Below are 20918 nucleotides of genomic sequence, written 5' to 3' on the forward strand. Positions count from 1 at the left end.
CAGAGCAGGCTCGAGGGGCCGAATGGCCTACTCCTGCTCCTATCTTCTATGTTTCTATGTTTCAGTGCAGTACTGAGGTGTCGTCTTTCGGATGTGACGTTAAACCGAGGCCCTGTCTGCTCTCTCAGGTGGACAGAAAAGAACCCATGGGACTATTTCGAAGAGGAGTTCTCCCCAGTGACCTGGCCAATATTTATCCCTCAATCAACATCACTGCCGAAGGGTCATCGACCTGAAACGTTAACTCTGTTTCTCTCTCCACAGATGCTGCCCGACCTGCTGAGTATTTCCATGCTGTTTGTGGGACCTTGCTGTGCTCAAATTGGCTGCCACATTTCATAAGTAAGAAAGAATTAGGAGCAGGCCATACGGCCCTTCAAGCCCGCTCCGCCATTCAATAAGATCATGACTGATCTTCGACCTCAACTCCATTTTCCCGCCCAATCCCCATATCCCTTGCTTCCCAACATTACAACAGTGACTACACTTTAAAAGTACTTCATTTGCTGTTAAGCGCTTTGGGACGTCCTGAGGTTGTGAAAGGCGCTATATAAATGCAAGTCTCTCTTATTAGTGACTTTAATTAAGTACGTGGCTGGCCACCCATAGGAACATGCGCAGGATCTGCTCGTCTTATAATCTCCTTAGAGGCAGCAGATAACACTCTGATGTGTGATTATCAGAGGTGAGGGCAAGGCACAACAATGAAAAAGATTAACTAATGTTCTTATCATGAATCGGGAAGTAAAACTGATGTTTCAGGGCTCACCTTTAAAATGAAATGGATATAAATCAGCAAGTTCTATTCACATTATTTAACTTTGGTTGCCAGCTGAAGCATCTTATTTTTCTCCCCTCTGCATTTTAATCAATGATCATGTCCCGACGAACTGTATCACAGTATGGTATGGCAGCTGTAGCTACTATGACCGGAAAGCCCTGCAGCGGGTAGTCAAAACTGCCCAACGCATTACCGGCACCCGGCTACCGACCATAGAGAACATCGACCAGAAACGCTGTTTACGGAGGTCACTGACCATCATCAAAGACCCTACCCACCCCAGCCACAGTCTGTTCGCCCCCCTGCCATCTGGGAGACGCTACAGATGCATTCGCACCCGAACGACCAGATTTAGGAACAGCTTCTTTCCCAGGGCTGTCATCCTACTGAACTCCACAAATAAACTCTAAAGCCTGCACATCTGCCAATGCACTTTATTATGTTTATGTTAATGTATTACAAGCCAAATGAATGTTGAATGTTTAAATGTCTTAATCTAAATGTACACTCTCAGGAGCCGCAAGCCTACATTTCGTTGTACTGCACTTGTGCACTAACAATGACAATAAAGTTGATTATGATGTCACAGAAGAACTCGTTTGCAACCAACCCTGCTTTCTCCCCTCCCCACCCAGTTTTAATTGTGCATCTCTAGATTGCACCTGTTACTAATTCATGTGGCACAACACAGGATTACAGTGAAATCCAACACTTGAATGATGAAAAAACCCTTACCGCTCCCAGCATAATGCGGAAAATGAGCCAGCGAAAAGACCAGATGACAATTTTGGATGGCGGTGTATGACGTGGAACGGTACGGAGTGTCAGCACAGGACACAGGAAAATACCAAGGAACCCAGTTTCCAGCAGCTGAGACTCCCAGCCTGTAGCGAGATAGAAGAGAAGAACATCAAAAAAAAGTTAACTGTATTCGGATGTTGAACTTGATTGTGATCACATACACTATAAAACCCATTTTATTGAGGTTCTCCACTCGGCCCTGCCCCCACAATTCTGGGGCATTTGGTAGGAAACTATCTGATCCACAATCTCCTGATTAATGTAACGCAAACTCATCCTATAGTTGCATTAAAATAAGGATTAAATCACGGAATATGCAAGCTCATTGTCCCTTTTATATTATAAGAGGTGTTGCTGACAGCAGCCATGACTTCATTTGGAAAGTTCCAAAGCGCTTTACAGTTAATTAAGCACTTTTTGAAGTGTAGTCAGACGCTGTGCATTGGCGCTGATGAGGTCGGCGGGGAGGCAGCAGAAGCAGCGATGGAGGCCACGACGACCCGCTGTAGCACGGCGGCCGGCAGCTCCTCGGCGGGAGGCTCGGAGGTTGAACCGGTAGGAGGGGAGGCGGCCAGCGGACCGAGGGCGGGAAAAGCAGGCCCTGGAAGGTTGGACACCACGGGAGGCTCGGAGGTCAGACCGGGTGGAAGGAGAGCCAGGGAGAAGCAGGCCCCGGGACGTCGGTACCACGGCGGCTGAAGATTGTCGGGCAGGAGTGCGGGAAAGGAGGCGCGAGCGGACCCTGTTGTGATGGCGCCGATGAAGATGGCTGCCGTCCTTGCGGGCTCCGTGCGTACCAGGCAGCTAAGTGTCCCTTGCTGCTTGGTGCGCTCGGCTCGTTAAGAAAAAAAGCATTTCACTGACTGGATTTCACTTGCTGTATTTGGTTATGTGACAAATAAAATTGAAATTGAAGTTGAAATAAGGCAACACTACTGTCTCCAGAGGAGGGGAAAACCAGGTCAGGTTTTCCAAGACTCCTTATAGGGTAGCAGAGTCATCAGTAGCAAATGCGAATGGCGACTGCCAACATAACTCTCTGCCATTTTTGCGGTTGCAAGATGAATGCGCTGTCTGCCCATACAGGCCAGCAATGCAGTTTTCACACTGTTTTCCCCTAACTTCAACGAAGTTCCTTGACCAGATTTGACTTGTGACAGTCGTTTCCCAATTACTACCAGAGATGTAGAATATAACGTCGATGTAACTGGGGTCGATTCTGCTGCACCCGGAGTTCCAGCGCATTACAGAACCGCGTCCAGCAGCAGCAGGATGTGGATTGTACGTGCTCAGTTCCCAGGTCAGATTTCATACTTTCACCTGGCCGTCACGGAGAGATGGTAAGCGTAGGCCAGGCACTTCCACACACAAGGGGGGAGAAAAATATCACAGGTGTGTCAATGCAGGTCCATTCTTGCAACCAGCAGCTGGGTGACAAAGCAGAGATTAGGAGAGCTCAAGGGCCCATCCACTCACTTGGGGCACAATTGAGGGGGTCCTGCAAACAACTGAATAGCGCCTCAGTAGGCACAAGCAGGCTTTCCAAAGCATTTTTGCTCATCAACATGCTGACATCGCTCTGGGTTGATCTATATTCATAATGAAGGATTTTCTAAACAAAAGCTGCCAAACAGAGAACATGCTGGTAATCCTGGTACTGAGGGCTACAAACAGCAATCTTCCCTTCCTGACAATTGCTTGGTTTCGAACGGCTGTGTGAGCACAAAAGCAGCAAGGAAACTAAGCTCATAACTAACTCAAAGTTAAGAAGGACTTCATTTAAAGGGAAAGCACAGCAAAGAATTGCGGTCTCAAGCCTCGAGGCGGAGGGCCGCGTAATGGCCCACGGATCCCAGGGACGCGTAATGGCCCACGGATCCCAGGGACGCAGGCGGTGCGGAAGCATACCTGGGATCACCTGGGTCTGGTCCTCCACGGACAAAGGAGAATTCCATTGCAATCATTTACGAAGGGAATCCCCCAATGATATGCAATGGAATCGGCAAATCTAATAATTATACAATGTACAGAATTGTAATTTTCTTTATAAGTTCCTTCATTGCACCAATCTCAATAAAAATTGAATTTTTTGATAGTTTTAAACACTGTAATCTGGGCCAATATTTGCATAAACTCATTTAATAAAGTGCACGTGCAGAATTTTGGATTTTGAAATGTTTTATTTAAGCCTTAGGTATCCCCGACGCTGCTGTAAGACTTACATGCCCGTTGATGAGCCGCAAGTTCCGGATTTCGTGCATGCAGAACTCCGGAACTTGTGGGGCATTTCAAAAGGGATTACGACGGCATACTCCAAGTATGCCACCACAGACACCGTAATCTCAGGGCGATGAGAAGTAAAACAATGGACATAGTTAGATTTTAAAGTTCAGAATGACTCTGCTAATAGCAAAGAAGACATTTCTTGGGCTCCAGCATCACTAATTTAAGACGCAGCTTGTCAAGAGAAAATGAACGGAAAATACATTTTACACAAATATTTTCAAGTCCAAAAGAATCCAATATCACTCAGTGAAGTTAAAACTAAAATCCAGTGCTGTAAGATTGGACCTGATTTGACTCGCGTGTGTTTAGATGATAAATATAAATCATAATCAGATTCACTGAACAATACTGTTAAACACTTTTATAGTTATGCACTGATTCTTTTGATGGAAGAACAAATGTTTGAATTGCTAGCCTGCAACTTAATACAACGTAAAAATGATTGGTAGAGTGTATAGCTGGTAAGCATTTACGACACTTTACACTGTTATAAGACAGAATACTTTTGGCAACACAAACAGACAAACACATAAAATGCTCAGATGATATTCCTCTGCCTGGAACTTTAGTGGAAGCATTAACCTATTTAAAATAAACATTAATAAGACAGACGGAGGACTGTCATACAAACACGCTAATCGCCCGTTTGCTAATAGCAAGATTCGAAGGAAAAGTGGGCAGACTGCGTGCTATGGATGTGCAATCCTCCATGACCCGCTTTCCTCTGTGTGCTCTGCCCAGGCGACACCCAACGCCCAGGCCGTAAAGATGAAAGTCGACCCCCGTCCAGCTTTCAGGACTACACGAGCTCCTTCATCAGGGGTGTAAGATTTGAACCAGTTCATTAGCACACGTGTCAAATTTCAGCAGTGCAAAAGAAATGTGACAAATTATTACAAGATTCTCTCTCATTTTCGTCCCATAGTATGTACAATAACTGTTGCCAATAAACACATACTGCAGAGTACCGGGCCCAGTAGCCACTAAGAAGTTCACCAGCCATTGCTCCTGGCTGCAATGGTGGGGAGATAGCATGTTGGAACAGCTGTGAAAGAATTTTTTTTTTTTTTTTTTTTTTTTTAAAAAGAGGGAAAACAATTTTGAATTGTTTGTACCAAAGCAAGTTCTGCTATTACTTTTCTCGATATACCAGTAAAACAGTATTGGTCCCTTGTACCATGCACCAGAGGTAAGCCTCCACAAAAGGTTAATTTTGCCTTCTGCAGAATTTCAAAAGATCAACTAGTATTAATTATTATTGTTACTAACATTCTTAAATATCCTCAAACACTGAAAACATTATTAACGTATTGCATTCAAATTCGCTAAAGCAATGCTAATTTAACAAATGTGAGCACTGTATATACTTATAAACTGTGATACTCCTAGGCCCCCACTCAAAAAAAACTCCACCCACTGCCTGCCCATTCAAGGCCCCCCACACCTGGGATTGCCTCTCTAACCCTTCCCTGATCTGATCTGACCTGCCCGCCAGCTCAGCGTGGGAGCCAATCGATTTCTCGCCCTCCCACTACCAGGACGCCTGCTAGGCACCTGGAGCTCGCCGGCAGCATATTAATGAGGCCCGGGACTCGAATCGACACCAACGGGTGGGCAGCAGGCTGCTTCGCCAACTTTGCACCCGTTTCAGGTGGAAGTCAAAGACCCCCCCCCCCCCGCCTCAAATACAGTGCAGAAGGAGGCCATGCTCTGTGCCAGCTCTCTGAAAGAGCTATCCACTTAGTCTAATAACCCTGCCCTTTCCGTGTACACTTTAAAACCTTTCCTTTCCTAAACAGTTCCCTTTTAAAAGTTATTGTGCATTCTGCTGCCCCTCCCGTCACTGATAAGGCATTGCATGTCCCAACAACCATCTCTGTCCCTAGCCTCTCCCTTCATCTTTTGGTGAAGACTTTAAATGTATGTCTTGTAGTCATTGACATACCAACCAGTAGAAGTAATTTTTCCTGATTTACCTCGTCAAAACCTCTCAATTTTGAATGCCTCTATCAGATCTCGTTGTAACCTTCTTGTTCTCAATGGAAAAAACCCAGAGTTTCTCTAGCCTTTCCTCCTAACTAAAACCTCTGGCATCACCTTACTGAATCAGTTCTGCACCGTCTCAATGGTCTGGACATCCCTCCTAAACTAAGACACCTAAAACCGGACACAACGGGGTCGAGTTTCCGCGAGGTCATCAGCGCAATTTGCCCGAAATCGGCCGAACCAGTGTAAAAGATCGAGGAATTTCAAGCGCAAGTTACGTCCAGTGCAAATCGAATTTCCGCCATCTTTTACGCGCACTGGAAGCCGGCTCCACCCACAAATCTGACCGTGCCGCGATTGAAATAATGAGGATGGTGAGATTCCACCGATCGTGCCCGTTCACAGCCCTTCGTGGAGGCTCTTCAAATTAAGCTGGGTTTTTCTTTAGGCGCAAAGGTACTAGTAGGCAGCCTTTAAAAGTTTTTAAATATTAAAAAGTATTAAAGAAATTCGCAGGTGGTGACTGATTAAAAATGCTTTTTTTTGGTGAAAAACCCAATTTCAGTTGTATTGATAAAACTGCACCAGGCTACCACTTTCAAATATATCAAGGAATATTTTTTAATACAAGGGGGGGGGGGGGTGGTGGAAAATGATGTTCTAAAACGCTGCCCGATCATGCTGGTTCAGGGAAGATTTTGAGTTTGTGATTATGCAAATGATTTTAAGCAGAAACCTGAACCATAACCTCACTTCAGAGAACTAGTGCAATTATGAGTGCAATTTGCATCCAGATTGCAAATTGTGCCCAAGGCAGAAAGTCGATCCCAATATTCGACCTGCAGCTTCACCAATGATTCAGATCAGCTTTGCTGTGTGCAAATTGGCTGCCGCGTTTCCTACATTACAACAGTGGCTACACTTCAGAAAGGACATCATTGGCCAGAAGGTGATTTGGGAGGAGGTCCCTAGGTTGCGTAAGGTGCTATATAAATGCAAGTCTATCTTTCTTTTTATTACCAAGTTAATGGAAATGTTGTTTAGCATAACAAAAATTCTGAGTTCTTTTGTCAACTCTATTTCAGTATTAACGGGTCCCACATTTACTTATCTGAATGCCCATGGTAAGCAAATAATCAAATTAGATGATTGAGGATTGGGCTGGTAATAATACTCACTTTACTTTGCGGTTACCGTTCAAACAGTTGCATGCTTGTTAACAGGTGAATTGTACTTTACTTTACAGTACTAAAAATGACACACTGCTTATTGAAACATGCTGTGTGAAATCCATATACATTTACACTAAAACTCCAGTCAGCAAAGCCACACAAACTGAGCGCAAGGCCACTGTGGATACAGTACGACATCAGGATGTCATTCTTGGATCATTTGTGACTCAAGCCAGCCTAACCCATTCGTGACTTTGCTGCTTACTGGCTCTGTGGTTAGATTCGTGCGTGGTCTCAAAAAAAAAATCATGCGCCACATCTGGCGGGCGCAAATCCTCTGCATGCCGTACCGTCCATTATAAACAACTGTGTGCAGTTGGTTTCCATGTGACTCACTCATGGACGGAGAACAAAAGAATGCTGCAATTATAGCATTGTAACTTGGGAGGGTTTCCTCAAGCCTTTTATTCATCGCAGCAATTCTCTTAATACTTCTGACATTACGACTACAAGAATTTGAAAACTACAGTGACATTTCTCAAACCACCCATACCCCCATCCAAAAACAAAAGTTAGAATTTCTTATGATTATTACCAGACATTACTACAAAATTCCACAGGATTCTCGTGGTCTAATAGGTCAGGCTACAGCTGACTGGCCTTCAGCTGAAGTATTTGGGAGAGCTTTAAACTCAGCTCCTGAAGTTTTTTGAGGTTAAAACAGAAGGTTCGTAAGGCATGATGAGTACATTATTTTTAAAGCTCAATTGGAGCAGGATCTCAGTTGATAGGATTTATCACTTTGGAGCAATTTTCTAAAAAGTCTCTTTTCATTGAGTCCAAAACTCGGCTGCCCGTGTCTTAACGCGCACCAAGTCCTGTTCACCCATCACCCCTGTGCTTGCTGACCTACAGTTAAGCAACGCCTCGACTTTAAAATTCTCATCCTTGTTTTCAAATCCCTCCATGGCACCGCCCCTCCCTACCTCTAATCTCCTCCAGCCCCACAACCCTCCACCAGATATCTGCGCTCCTCTAATTCTGGCCTCTTTAGCTGCCCCGATTTTAAATCGCTCAACCATTGGTGGCAGTGACTTCAGCTCCCAAGGCTCGAAGCTCCTAAATTCCCTCCCTAACCCTCTCCGCCTCTCTATCCTCCTTTAAGACATTCCTTAAAACCTACCTCTTTGACCAAGCTTTAGGACAGCTGCCCTAATTTCTCCTTACGTGACTGTGTCAAATTTTGTTTGATAACGCTCCTGTGAAGCGCCTTGGGACGTTTTACTACATTAAAGGTGCTATATAAATACAAGTTGTTGTTGTTGCTCTGCTGGAATACTGATCATGGAACTGACAGCAACCGCAACCAAGTGGGAGGGAGGGAGGGAAAGAAACAGCCTGCACTTAGGTAGCTCCTTTCACAACCTCAGGACGTCCCAAAGCGTTTTACAGCCAATGAAGTACTGTTTGAAGTGCAGTCACTTTTGTAGGAAACACGGCACCCAATTTGCGTGTTGTGGTACTGTGCCACAGTGGTAGGAGGCAATTTTACCCCACCACTCTCCTGGTTGATAGTAAATCATCTTCACCGCTGTAAATGTGCAGACCCTCACAAAGCAGCTTTCAAATTCGATTTACACTGTGGCAATACAATTCTCAGAAATACTCAAGCCAGTATGAGAAAAATCCGGTTGGGCAAAAAGCTTCATCAAACCAACTATTTGGCACATTCAGCTTTTGTAGATAGCTTTATTAGAGTTCAATGAATTAGCGCTCCCAAGAGGGTTCGATGGGTACATGTAGTGTCTTTTGCGCTGCAGAGTCATACAGGCCAGGGAGGTCCCAGCTTTGATTCTCAAACCTGTGCCGATTTCAGCTGGGACAAGTCACTGGAACAGGAGTGAGCCATTCAGCCCCTCGAGCTTGTTCTGCATCCCCATTCAATTAGATCATGGCTGATATGACTCTTAGCTGCATCTCCCAGCCTCGGTTCTGTAACCCTTAATACCCTTACCTAACAAAATTTCTATCAATCTCAGTTTTGAAATTTTCAATTGGCCCCCAGCCTCAACAGCTTTTTGGGGGACAGAGTTCCAGATTTCCACTCCCCTTTGTGTGAAGAGGTGCTTCCTGACATCACCACCGAACAGCCTAGCTCTAATTTTAAGGTTCTGTCCCCTTGTTCTGGACTCCCTCCGCCAGAGGAAATAGTCATTAGGGAGTGCTATAATTGGTTTCAATGCCCCTGGGTCAGGGAGGAGAGGAATCAGTAAAGGGTTTCCTGCTAGCTATCCATTACAAGGCTACAGTTGTGAAATTCCTAGCAGCTGCCTCAAGACCAGCATTCATAGATGCCTAACATTTAAAAAAAGCAGCGTTTCATACTTTAATCAGCTCTCTGTTCCCTCGTTCAGCACAGAGCCAGTATATCCAAGTACTATTTACACAAAATAATCTTGACAGATGATACAGGCTAAAAATCACAAGGACACGGAAAGCAGCAATCACTACTCAAACTGGTTAGTTATAATGATCATATTTGTGTAGAACATTCTCTGCAATATAATTGAATAAGCAGGTAATATTCTCATGTGAAAAATATAATAGCAAAAGCTAATATTACATTGGGCAGCTCCATCGTGGCAATGACAGGACCAATACAATTCCGCAGCAGATCACAGTAATCCTATATAGGCAAACTGGTGATTTAGCTAGCTCCTGTAGGTTAACCCGCTTCAGTTAACACTGCCACAGTTGTGCCTCATTACCTGCCATCCACATCACTGCACAGTGGCACTAAGCAAAAACCATGACCCATTTCGTTTCCACGTCTCTCTCCTCAGATTAATGTGCAACATTTTCCAAACTGATTTTATTTCACAAGCTTGAGCTAGGAATTATTTACTGCACCTCTTATGGTACTAATTGGACCATCTGTAACTCCGGAAAGTAATTGAACAGATTTACATAACCTCAGGGCAATGGAAGAATTAGCTTTATATGAATTAAAAGCGCCCAAGACAGCTCAACATGTTGCGTGTACTGCGGAGCACGAGAACACAGGTGCACTCCCTTCACATTCTCTCCCACCCCCCACCCACTAACCTTTCACACAGTAAGGTCATAACCTCAACCAAGATGTCTGGAGAAGGGAAAGAAAAGAAATACAGTCAGCCACAAACTTCTTGCTCATCTCCTAGTAACCTGATCAACAGTAGCACTGGCAGGGGCTTGAAAATAGATTGCCAGCCCGGCTCATCAAACTCCAGCTCTTAGACCAAAAAGAATTAGGCAGCATATTGTGCAGCTTTCAGGTGAAGAAAACAATTTAAATTTGGGTGGTGCGAGGTTTGGGAGGAGGGGGGGGGGGGAAGAAATAAAGAGAGGCCCAAGTGGTGGAATCAGATTCCATCGGAACTTTCAAAAGGCAATTGGTCATGTACTTGAAGAGGACACATTTGGAGGATTATGGGGGGGAAAGCTGGGGTGTGGGACTAAATAGGACAGCTCCTTCAAAGAGCCGGCACAGGCACAATGGGCCGAATGGCCTCCTTCTGTGCTGTAAGATTCTATGAATTTAATTGGAAACTTTACCGAAACTCAAGGCAGCCAACATATTTTAATGCTTCAGTTTATGATACATTATTACCAGAGTTAATTGCAAAATAAAGTAGCACCCCTTTTACACCACAATGAATACCTTTCAGATACATCTTAATCACCATAGTAGACAGACATTAAGCTACCACACAGAGTGCTGCTGTTTAAAGAGAGAGAAAGAAGAAAGTAAAAGAGAAAAGAGAAGCGTTTATAAAGTGCCTGACATGAATCTTGTCATTCATGTGGAAAAGACTTATGAAATAATACTGGCGGCCTGCTGGTGGCGCTGCCCAGGGAGAGTATAAATACTCGGGCACGGGCCCAGCTTGCTCAGGACATTCTTTTACAGGAACTAGTGAAGGACACAACTAGATCTCCATGTTGTAAAACAGTTGATTAAAGCCTTGTTTAACGCTTAGACCAAGTGCCTAGTAGTTTTCTTACATCAGTGCCTTTCATTACTGCAGAAGGTCCCAAAGCACTTTACAGCCAATGAAGTAATGTTGAAGTGTAGTTACTGTTGTAATGTAGAAAACTACCCACTTTTTATATATGACAGTGCAAAGGACAATAAGGTTAAAAGGCTGGGCACCAAAGTGGGGAGAGCTAGGAAATTGGATTCCATCTGTGAGCTCCCCGCTCCCAAATAAATTCCTGATCTCAGCCAGGTGGTCTGAAGGAGGCAGCAAACCGAAGGAAAGCACTTGCCTGCAAGGATCGCAAGACACAAAGGGCCAGATTTTCAGGGTGACGTGAGGCGGGCTTTCAGGCGTGCGGGGGGGGCAAAAATCCCGAATTCGGGGGTCCAGACACCATCCCGCCCAAAACCCGCCTCCACGTTAAGTTTCAAGGGAGGCGGGTACCCGCCCCGCACTGGGACCCGCCGACCCGAGGCGGGAAGGGATTAGTGCCAATTAACTGCCTGTTAACAGGTAGTTAACAGGCAGTTTTTAGCCTAATCCCTATTTTGAGGGGTGTCGTGTGGGATTCCCGACGGCTCCAATCCATGCCAGGTTAGAGCAGGCGGGCCGTCGAGTTGAAGGACTTGGAGGGGTCACGATGTCGGTGTTCAGGTGAGTGATGGGTGCATGAGTGCAAAGGTAAGTGTGTTTGGTGTGTCTAAAGTGTGTAAAGAAGTTTAAATTACCTGTACTTACCTTAACAGCCTTTCTTCCTCTGGGCTGCGGGAGTCCATCACTCAGCCGGAACTGAAAGCGGAATGGCTGCGAGCTGTCAAAAGTGACAGCCTTCAGCTTTCAGTGTCGGTGAGAGTTCTAACTGAGTCTGCGTAGAAGGACTCAGGTTAGAAGTCAGACTGTCAGTGTTTGACAGCTTCAAACAGCTGTGAAACACTGATATTTCATCTGTCAAAAACTCTTGACAGATGAAATTTCAGTCTGTGACGTCACCTGTTGCCGGGCGGCCCTTAATTGGCCTGCTGAGCCCACTGGGTGGGCTCAACAAGGTCAATCAAGGGAAAATCGCGTCGATTGGCCGGACGTCGATGGAGGCGGGACTAAAACCCGAAAGTTATAGTCCCGCCTCCTTCCTGACAGCTTAATGAAAATCCAGCCCAAAGTAAATGAGATATGTCCATTCAGAATAGTCCTGGGCATTTCTGAATGGTTGATTACAAAAGCAGCACCGTCAGAGGCATAGGAGAACACCTCCCCAATTTCTCAAATAGGTGACGGTTTCTGGTTGTATAATGGACCTCAACAAAGACAAAAACACTGAAAAATTAGGGTGGAGAAGGAGAAGAAATAAATGTGAACTATGATGCAATGATTCCTTATTCAATGCATTTCTGATCATCTGAACAGTATCTCAATCACAAATCATTTATACTGCTCCAATACAAATCTTCCATGGTAAAATTTCAGCACAGGTGCAACGCTACATTGTAAGAAAATGAAGGGATGTAAAGCAGTTCAAAATATACAGATCGGCATTATTTGTATAAAATAGAACTCTTTGAGGTTGTTGCAAAAGCAGATACATTCACTGCCAGTCCTTCAGTAATTTCTCACTGTGATGAGAAACAATAAATGGAAAGCCTTGAGTATTGACCAATTCATAGACCCTAGAATGGTAGATTTTATAAATCAAGCAATACAACAGCTACTGTTGACAGATAAGAACATATAAGAACGTAAGAAATAGGAGCAGGAGTCAGCCATTCGGCCCCTCGAGCCTGCTCCACCATTCAATAAGACCGTGGCTGATCTTCTACCTCAACTCCACTTTCCCGCACTATCCCCATATCCCTTGATTCCCTTAATATCCAAAAATCTATCGCTCTCTGTCTTGAATATACTCAACGACTGAGCCTCCACAGCCCTCTGGGGTAGAGAATTCCAAAGATTCACCACCCTCTGAGTGAAGAAATTTCTCCTCATCTCAGTCCTAAATGGCTGACCCCTTATCCTGAGACTGTGACCCCTGGTTCTAGAGTCCCCAGCCAGGGGAAACATCCTCCCTGCATCTACCCTGTCAAGCCCTGTAAGAATTTTATATGTTTTGCATGTTTCAATGAGATCACCTCTCATTCTTCTAAACTCGAGAATATAGGCCTAGTCTACTCAATCCCTATTTTTTTTTGGTGCCATTTACGGCAGCCTAATTCATTTCATAGAAATTCAAACCAATTCTTCCCTCTTTCAGGAGTTTCAAACTGACCAATCCCTTTGCAATTTGCAAACAGAGTCCTTGATTTGAAAGAACAGTCCTTTCTATATCCTGGAAAAGAGTTGCCAACACTTTCTGGATTTTGAATATCTCGTCACTCAAATCTAAAAAGGATCAATCATGAATAAACTGATCAATCATGCAGTGCGGATTAAGTTTGAATCATTTCTCTCTCCAGCCTGTAACTTCTTGAATCACAGAATGATGCTATTCGGCCCGTCGTGCCTTCGAAAGAGCGATCCAATTAGTCCTGCTCCCCTGCTCTTTCCCCATAGCCCTGCAAATGTTCCCCCTTGAAGTATTTATACAATTCCCTTTTGAAAGTTATGAAGAATCTGCTTCCGCCACCGTTTCAGGCAGTGCATGCCAGATCATGAACTGATCACACTTGATGCACTGTATCAGGATCAGCTGTACAAGATTCTGGCTTCCATGGTTTTTAAGTTCCTTATATGTTATGGTTGGTTTTAAAGAGTCAACCACCCAAAACTAGGCAAAAATACTTCAATTTTGTCGCAAGTGTTTTATTGCACCTTTCAGACACATGTCAAATAACACACATGATGAATTACTTTGAGATGCAAGCGACAGTTTTATCTTGATAAACAAAGTAGCTATTTTACACAGCATGGTACTACAAACAGAAGCGAGATGAGTGATCAGTTCATCTGTTTTGGCCAGGACACTGAAAGAACTCTTAATAGCATTACGTAATTTTTAAACAACCACCTCGTCCGAAGGACAGTACCCCCAAGCAATACAATGGTAGTCAGCCTGCATTCTGTGTTTCAGTCCTAGAATGCTGCCAGTCCCAACAACTTCTGACTCCGAGGTAAAAGCGCTACCAACTGAGCCAAGCTGACACCTGGGTAGTAACCTATTCTATTATTCCTAAGCCTATCGCTGTTATATACTACCAACAAACACCTTTTACAAAAAGCATTCAGGTAAGGTGATGTGGCAAAGGCTGAGACCTGGGAGTAGGTGGCTCATTCAGATTTTAACAGAACACAGTAAGGGCGGGGAGGGGGAAATTAAGAGGATAAGCATAACCTTAAAAAAAACACCTCTCATCTGTGTGCCTCACCCAAGCGCACAGGCAAAATATGCAGCAGGAAGTCAAGACGGATTTTGCAAATGGGAAATTTTAAATTTGCACATGCAAATTAGGTGAAAATGTCATTGCACTGGGAAGGCTGTGAATATCTCCGCTTGTGGAGAAATTTTACAAAAATGGCCCATTTAAGAAAGAAACTCATTTATCCAAGAGCTATTTTGAATTTTGGGATTCTTGGTACCATCAAATAGGCATCTACTTGTGTCTCATAACGGCCTAAGAATTTTGAAATTTCATGCATTTGTGTTGCAACCTGGAGTTCAATTTTACAGTAGAAATTTATTATTTGTTGGGGGGGGGTGGTGGAGGGGGTTGTGGTGTGAATTTGGTTGCCAGAGAAGAACTATCTTGCATCTGTCTCAATAATTCTTTGCACTGTGGGTAACATAATGCACTGTTGCAACACACACACTGAGCCCTCCCCCATCCACTGATCTCTAGATCTCAGTAGCAGTGCTGTAGAGAGTTGCGGAGCAAAGACCTGACAACTATGCCATAGTGGGGATGGAAAATGTGAAGGATACAGCCCCAGATCACTCTCCCATACTGCTGGCTCCGGGTTTAGCACACAACTAAAGGCCTGTCCCACGTAGATTATACATGAAGATTGGGTAGGGTCGCCAACTCTGGTTGAAAGTATTCCTGGAACTTTCATCTTTTGACCCACCCCCACGATTGGTCCCCCAAAACGTCCACCCTCATGGCATACCGCCTTCCCACGGCCAACTGGAAAGCAAAAAGACTCTTCATTAACCGATTGGATGACGTCATGAAATTGCTGAGACAATGGGATTGGACCAAGCGCTGCAAATATGCCATTTCCCCATCCACCAGTAAAGAGGAGACAGGAAGCTTTTGAAAAACTGTATAACTGGACATGTCACTTTGGGGCTGAGGAAATGTTTAAATTCCTGCGGAGAGGATTTCATGAGCTAGGTAGAGCCAGGGATATTGAGGATTGTGTAGTATAGTATGCAGAAGACCCCAGCACAACCCATCCAATGTCACCTGCTGAACATAGGAACCGAAGTAGGCCAATCAGCCTCTCGAGCCTGTTCTGCCACCCAATGAGATCATGGCTGATCTGTATCCTAACTCCATCCACCCGCCTCGACTCCATATCCCTTAATACCTTGGCTAGCAAAAATTTATCGATCCAAGATTAAAAATTAACAATTGGACTAGCATCTACTGCTTTTTATGGGAGAGTTCCACGCTTCCACCATCCTTTGTGTGAAAGTGTTTCTTAACTTCTCTCCTGAATGGCCTGGCTCTGATTTTAAGGTCATGTCCCCTTGTCCTAGACTCCCTCACCAGCAAGTTTCTACCGACCCAACCAATTCCTTTCAAAATCCTAAAAAAACAATCAAATCACCCCTTAACCTTCTATATTCCAAGGAATACAAGCCGAGTTTATGTAATCTCTCCTCATAATCTATCCCCTGGAGCCCTGGTAATATTCTGATGAATCTGCGCGGCATTCCTTCCCCTTTATATTCTAGCCCTCTAGTTATAAAAGCTAACATTCCATCAGCCTCTGATTACTTTTTGTACCTGACTACTACATTTTAGTGATCTGTGTACATGGACCCCTAAATCTTTGGACCTCAACTGTTCCTAGCTTTTCACCATTAAAAAAAATACTTGGATTTATCCTTTTTTGGTCCAAAGTAGATGTCCTCGCACTTGCCTGCATTGAAATCCATCTACCAAAGTTTTGCCCACTCACTTTATCGATCAAGTCTCTTTGTAATTTTATGCTCCCGTCTACACTACTTACTATGCCATCAGTCTTTGCGTCATTGGCAAACTTAGAGATATAGCTCTCTTGACAAAGGGTTTACCCAAAACGTTGACTCCATTTTCTCTCCACGGATGTTGCCTGGCCTGCTGAGTTTTTCCAGCATTTTCTGTTGTTATTTTGGATTTCCAGCATCTGCAGTATTTTGCTATTGTATATAGCTCTCTATTGTGTTATCCAAGACATTATAAATATAGTGAATAGTTGAGGGGCACCACTAGTCACTTCCTTCCAATTTGAGTACATACCCATTATCCCTACTCTCTGTCTTCTACCACCTAACCAATCTCCTAACCAGGTTCATAATTTGTCTTCAATTCCATGAAGGGCCAAGGCACGGAACGATGCCAACCAGTGAAATCAACCTCAACTGTTGCAGAGGTGGAAAAGTATCATGAACACCTGCAGAATGCCTACGGCATATCATGGCCATAAACATCAGAGAATCACAACGCCAGATAGGCAATATGGTCCTGGTTTTCAATTAAAGGGTACAGCACGAGAATTAAGTATGCATGCCTCTAGATTGCTATCGAGCAGGCTCAGAGAGTGCAGCTTCAAGGTGCGGCGACAGTTTCGGGCTCTGTTCTCGAAGACCATGGACATCACCTCTCTACATTATATCTTAACTAGGAATTGCATAACATCGACACTGGATGTCTGAAACAGAAAATGTTCCATTTCTTGGCACTAATGGCCCAGAAATTCGGGTCTCCACGGGTGAATACGCACGAAGTACTTACCCATAGGCCCGATGGAAGTGCCGGTTTCCTGCATGCACTGCGCATGCGCGGGAAACCGGCACTTCCGTTCCTCTGAACGAAAGGGTTCAGAGGTCGAACGCATGTGCGGGGGAGGCTGCGCGTGCGCATCGAACTTCTGTCTTTTTTTTTTTTAATACAGGTTTTCCCGGGAACGTAAGCCTGCAGAATTTAGAAATGTAAAAAGCAGGCGTAAGGCCTGCTTTTAACAAGTGGTGAATTAATTAAAATTAAAACATTTTTTCCACAGGTTTATTATTTTTAAATACTTTAAAGCAAGGTAAGTTTATTTTTAGCTCCGTTAGAAAATAAAATTATTTTTTCCAAAAATTTAAATTGTTTAAAATAGTTATTTCATGTAATTTATAGTTTATTTAAAAAATGCGATGTTTTTAAAAAAATTATTTGAAGATTTAGTGCTATTTTGGGGCCGTAGTATTTATAAGTCTTGACAGCACTTCCTGTCAGACTTATGGAGCATTCCCTGTTCCGATTGGCTCCCCATGGCCCACGTGATCCCAGGGGACGCATCGAACTAACTGCGCCCCTGGGATACGCAAGCACTGCGCGCCGGCAGTTGGAGCAGGCCCCGGATTGGAATTCCACGGGGCCCACAGCTCAACAGCCGGCGCGCAAGGTAAGTGCAGGTCGGGGGCTTGCACCCGCGGGAAGCCCCCGACCCCAATTTCTGGGCCATTAATATCCCAATACTCAGGGGAAAATAATAATCTTTTATAACACATTTCAGCACTAATTGCTGATAAGTGGGTTTATTTCAATCATGCCCAAAGCTTCACATTTCTTTTCTGCCTCTGGCCCTTATCTGGGTCTTTCAGACTCATGAAATGAACCAAGTAATAGCCTTTCAATGCCACCACCTCCATTTCTTTATTCATCATTTCAATCTTTTTAGCCAAAAGCTAAATACATTAAGAGAATGTTTCTGGCAAAAGAAGAACGTTGCACTTTCTCATGTGCTAAAGTCAACAGAAGCAAGGAATTGTATGCAAATATTGCTTTGCATGGTATTTTTTTTTTTTGAAAAGACCATTTCGCCTTGATGTATGTAAATATCTGTGTACTAATGATGCCTGACCATGCAAAACATGCACACTTTTTTCTGATCTCATCTTTCCTGGTAGCTAATGCAAAATTAACATATTTTGTCTTGATCAGGTTGCTGAACTTAGTCGTGGGCATTTTGTACCAAAGGAGACCTGGTTTTCTGAAAAGACAATATAGTGGAGCGCAACTCTGTCTGTAATTTGCTATCCAAAATACTGTAGCTTGATAATACTGCAAAAAAACTGAAAATTTAATTGAGTTGAAATAACGGAAACCACTTTATAAGTTGTAACCAAAAGTTTAAGTTGCAAAAATTGCAAGATGTTCGCTGATGACTGCACAGTGTCCAGCGCCATTCACAACTCCTCAGATAATGAAGCAGTCCATGCCCGCATGCAACAAGACCTGGACAATGTTCAGGCTTGAACTGATAAGTGGCAGGTAACATTTGCGCCACAGAAGTGCCAGGCAATGACTATCTCCAACAAGCGAGTGTCTAACCACCGCCCCTTGACAGTCAACGGCATTACCATCGCCGAATCCCCCACCATCCACATCCTGGGGGTCACCATTGACCAGAAACTTAACTGGACCAGCCACATAAATACTGTGGCAACAAGAGCAGGTCAGAGGCTAGATATTCTGCGGCGAGTGTCTCACTTCCTGACTCTCCAAAGCCTGTCCACCATCTACAAGGCACAAGTCAGGAGTGTGATGGAATATTCTCCACTTGCCTGGATGACTGCAGCTCCAACAACACGCAAGAAGCTCGACACCATCCAGGACAAAGCAGCCCGCTTGATTGGCACCTCATCCACCACCTTAAACATTCACTCCCTCCGCCACCGGCGTACCGTGGCTGCAGTGTGTACCATCTACAAGATGCATAGAAACATAGAAGATAGGAGCAGGAGTAGGCCATTCGGTCCCTCGATCCTGCTCCGCCATTCAGCGCGATCATGGCTGATCATCCAAATTCAGTACCCTGTCCCTGCTTTCTCCCCATATCCCTTGATCCCTTTAGCCTTAAGTTGCACTGCAGCAACTCGCCAAGGCTTCTTCGGCAGCACCTCCCAAACCTGCGACCTCTTCCACCTAGAAGGACAAGGGCAGCAGATGCATGGGAACACCACCACCTCCAAGTGTCACACCATCCTGACTTAGAAGTATATCGCCGATCCTTCATCGTCGCTCGGTCAAAATCCTGGAACTCCCTCCCTAACAGCACTGTGGGAGTACCTTCACCACACGGACTGCAGCAGTTCAAGAAAGCGGCTCACCACCACCTTCTCAAGGACAATTAGGGATGGGCAATAAATGCTGGCCTTGCCAGCGATGCCCACATCCCATGAACGAATAAAAACAAAATTAAAAATTCAAGTTCTAAGTTAAAGTTTAGTCTTTTGCCTTTAGCAACCAGGGAGGTCACATACAGGGAGACTGACACCAAAGCATCACACCGACACATTTATATCAATGTCTTTTTCTGGTCTTCATGCAACAGTGATTCAGGGGGTGTTCGGGGAAGATCATGTCCTAACCCAATGCCCTGTCTTGACACAACTCATGCAGCCGGAAAAACAGGAAATTAGACACTGAGCGATCACGTGCGTCAACAAGTTCATGGCGCCACTGTATTACAATGCACCCATACAGCTCTGCGCATTTAGCCAACTACAGATCAGGAGACTGACAATAATATCCATATCCTCCGCTTTCAGCTGCGTAAAGGACGAATCATGTACAAGTGCCATGGACGGGGCGAGACCCGTATTCCAGCAGGCACTGGCCCTTGGTCAATACTGGAAATAAAACTTGAGCAATCTGTCAGAGGCCAACTCAATTTGAAAAAAGAAAGTTTTTCTTTTGAAATATTTGTCTGTGAGAAGTGCCACAGGAGATGAAGCAAGTTTCTTTTTGATTGAACATCGATTGTCCAGTACAAATAATAGAGGTAAGTTAAGTAAGCAATCCCATCCTGAGGTTCAGCAAATTAACATGTTTCACTTTAGACTGGATTATTAGCTTCAACATCCAGTATCCTCTAGATATTTGACCAAAGTCAATCGTATTTTGTTAATGCAATACTATAACTAGAAGATATTAAAAATCTTACGCCTGCGCACACTTTCTATCAACTTTTTGCATCAGGGATTACCAAGTCCCATTCACCCATCACCCCTGTGCTTGCTGACCTACATTAGCTCCCGATTAAGCAATGCCTCAATTTCAAAATTCTCATCCTCGTTTTCAAATCTCTCCATGGCCTCGCCCCTCCCTATCTCTAATCTCTTCCAGCCCTACAACCACCACCACCCACCCTTCCCCCCCGCCCCAAGAGAGATATTTGCGTCCTCTAATTCTGCCATCTTCAGCATCCCTGATCATAATTGCTCAACCATCGGTGGCTGTGCTTTCAGCTGCCTTGGCCCCCAGCTCTGGAATTCCCTCCCTAAACCTCTCCGCCTCTCTTTCCTCCTTTAAGATGCTCCTTAAAACCTACCTCTTTGACCAAGCTTTTGGCCATCTGCCCTAATTTCTCCTCATGTGGTTCGGTGTCAGATTTTTTGTCTTATAATACTCGAAGGGTTGGGAGCGTTTTACTACGTTAAAGGCGCTATATAAATACAAAAGAAAGTCTTGCATTTATATAGCGCCTTTCACAACCACCGGACGTCTCAAAGCGCTTTACAGCAAATCAAGTACTTTTGGAGTGTAGTCACTGCTGTAATGTTGGAAACGCGGCAGCCAATTTGTGCACAGCAAGCTCCCACAAACAGCAATGTGATAATGATTAGATCATTTGTTTTAGTGGTGTTGATTGAGGGTAAAATATTGGCCCAAGACACTGGTTATATAG

The 20918-nt window shown here is 44.3% G+C and overlaps 1 protein-coding gene across 1 annotated transcript in view; it reads right to left on the reverse strand.

The window, feature by feature from the left end:
* Window positions 1-1696, reverse strand: part of lmf1 (lipase maturation factor 1) — a 449408-nt gene extending 447712 nt beyond the window's left edge. The window contains exon 1 of the mRNA XM_086000259.1: window positions 1517-1696. Coding sequence (XP_085856385.1) covers window positions 1517-1528 — 12 coding nt within the window. The 5' untranslated portion in view covers window positions 1529-1696. The remainder of the gene's footprint in view (window positions 1-1516) is intronic.
* Between the last annotated feature and the right edge of the window lie 19222 nt (window positions 1697-20918).

The sequence above is a fragment of the Somniosus microcephalus genome, chromosome 11 (assembly GCF_052327205.1).
Source record: "Somniosus microcephalus isolate GS21.2 chromosome 11, FLI_Smic_1.0, whole genome shotgun sequence".
Lineage (NCBI taxonomy): Eukaryota > Metazoa > Chordata > Chondrichthyes > Squaliformes > Somniosidae > Somniosus > Somniosus microcephalus.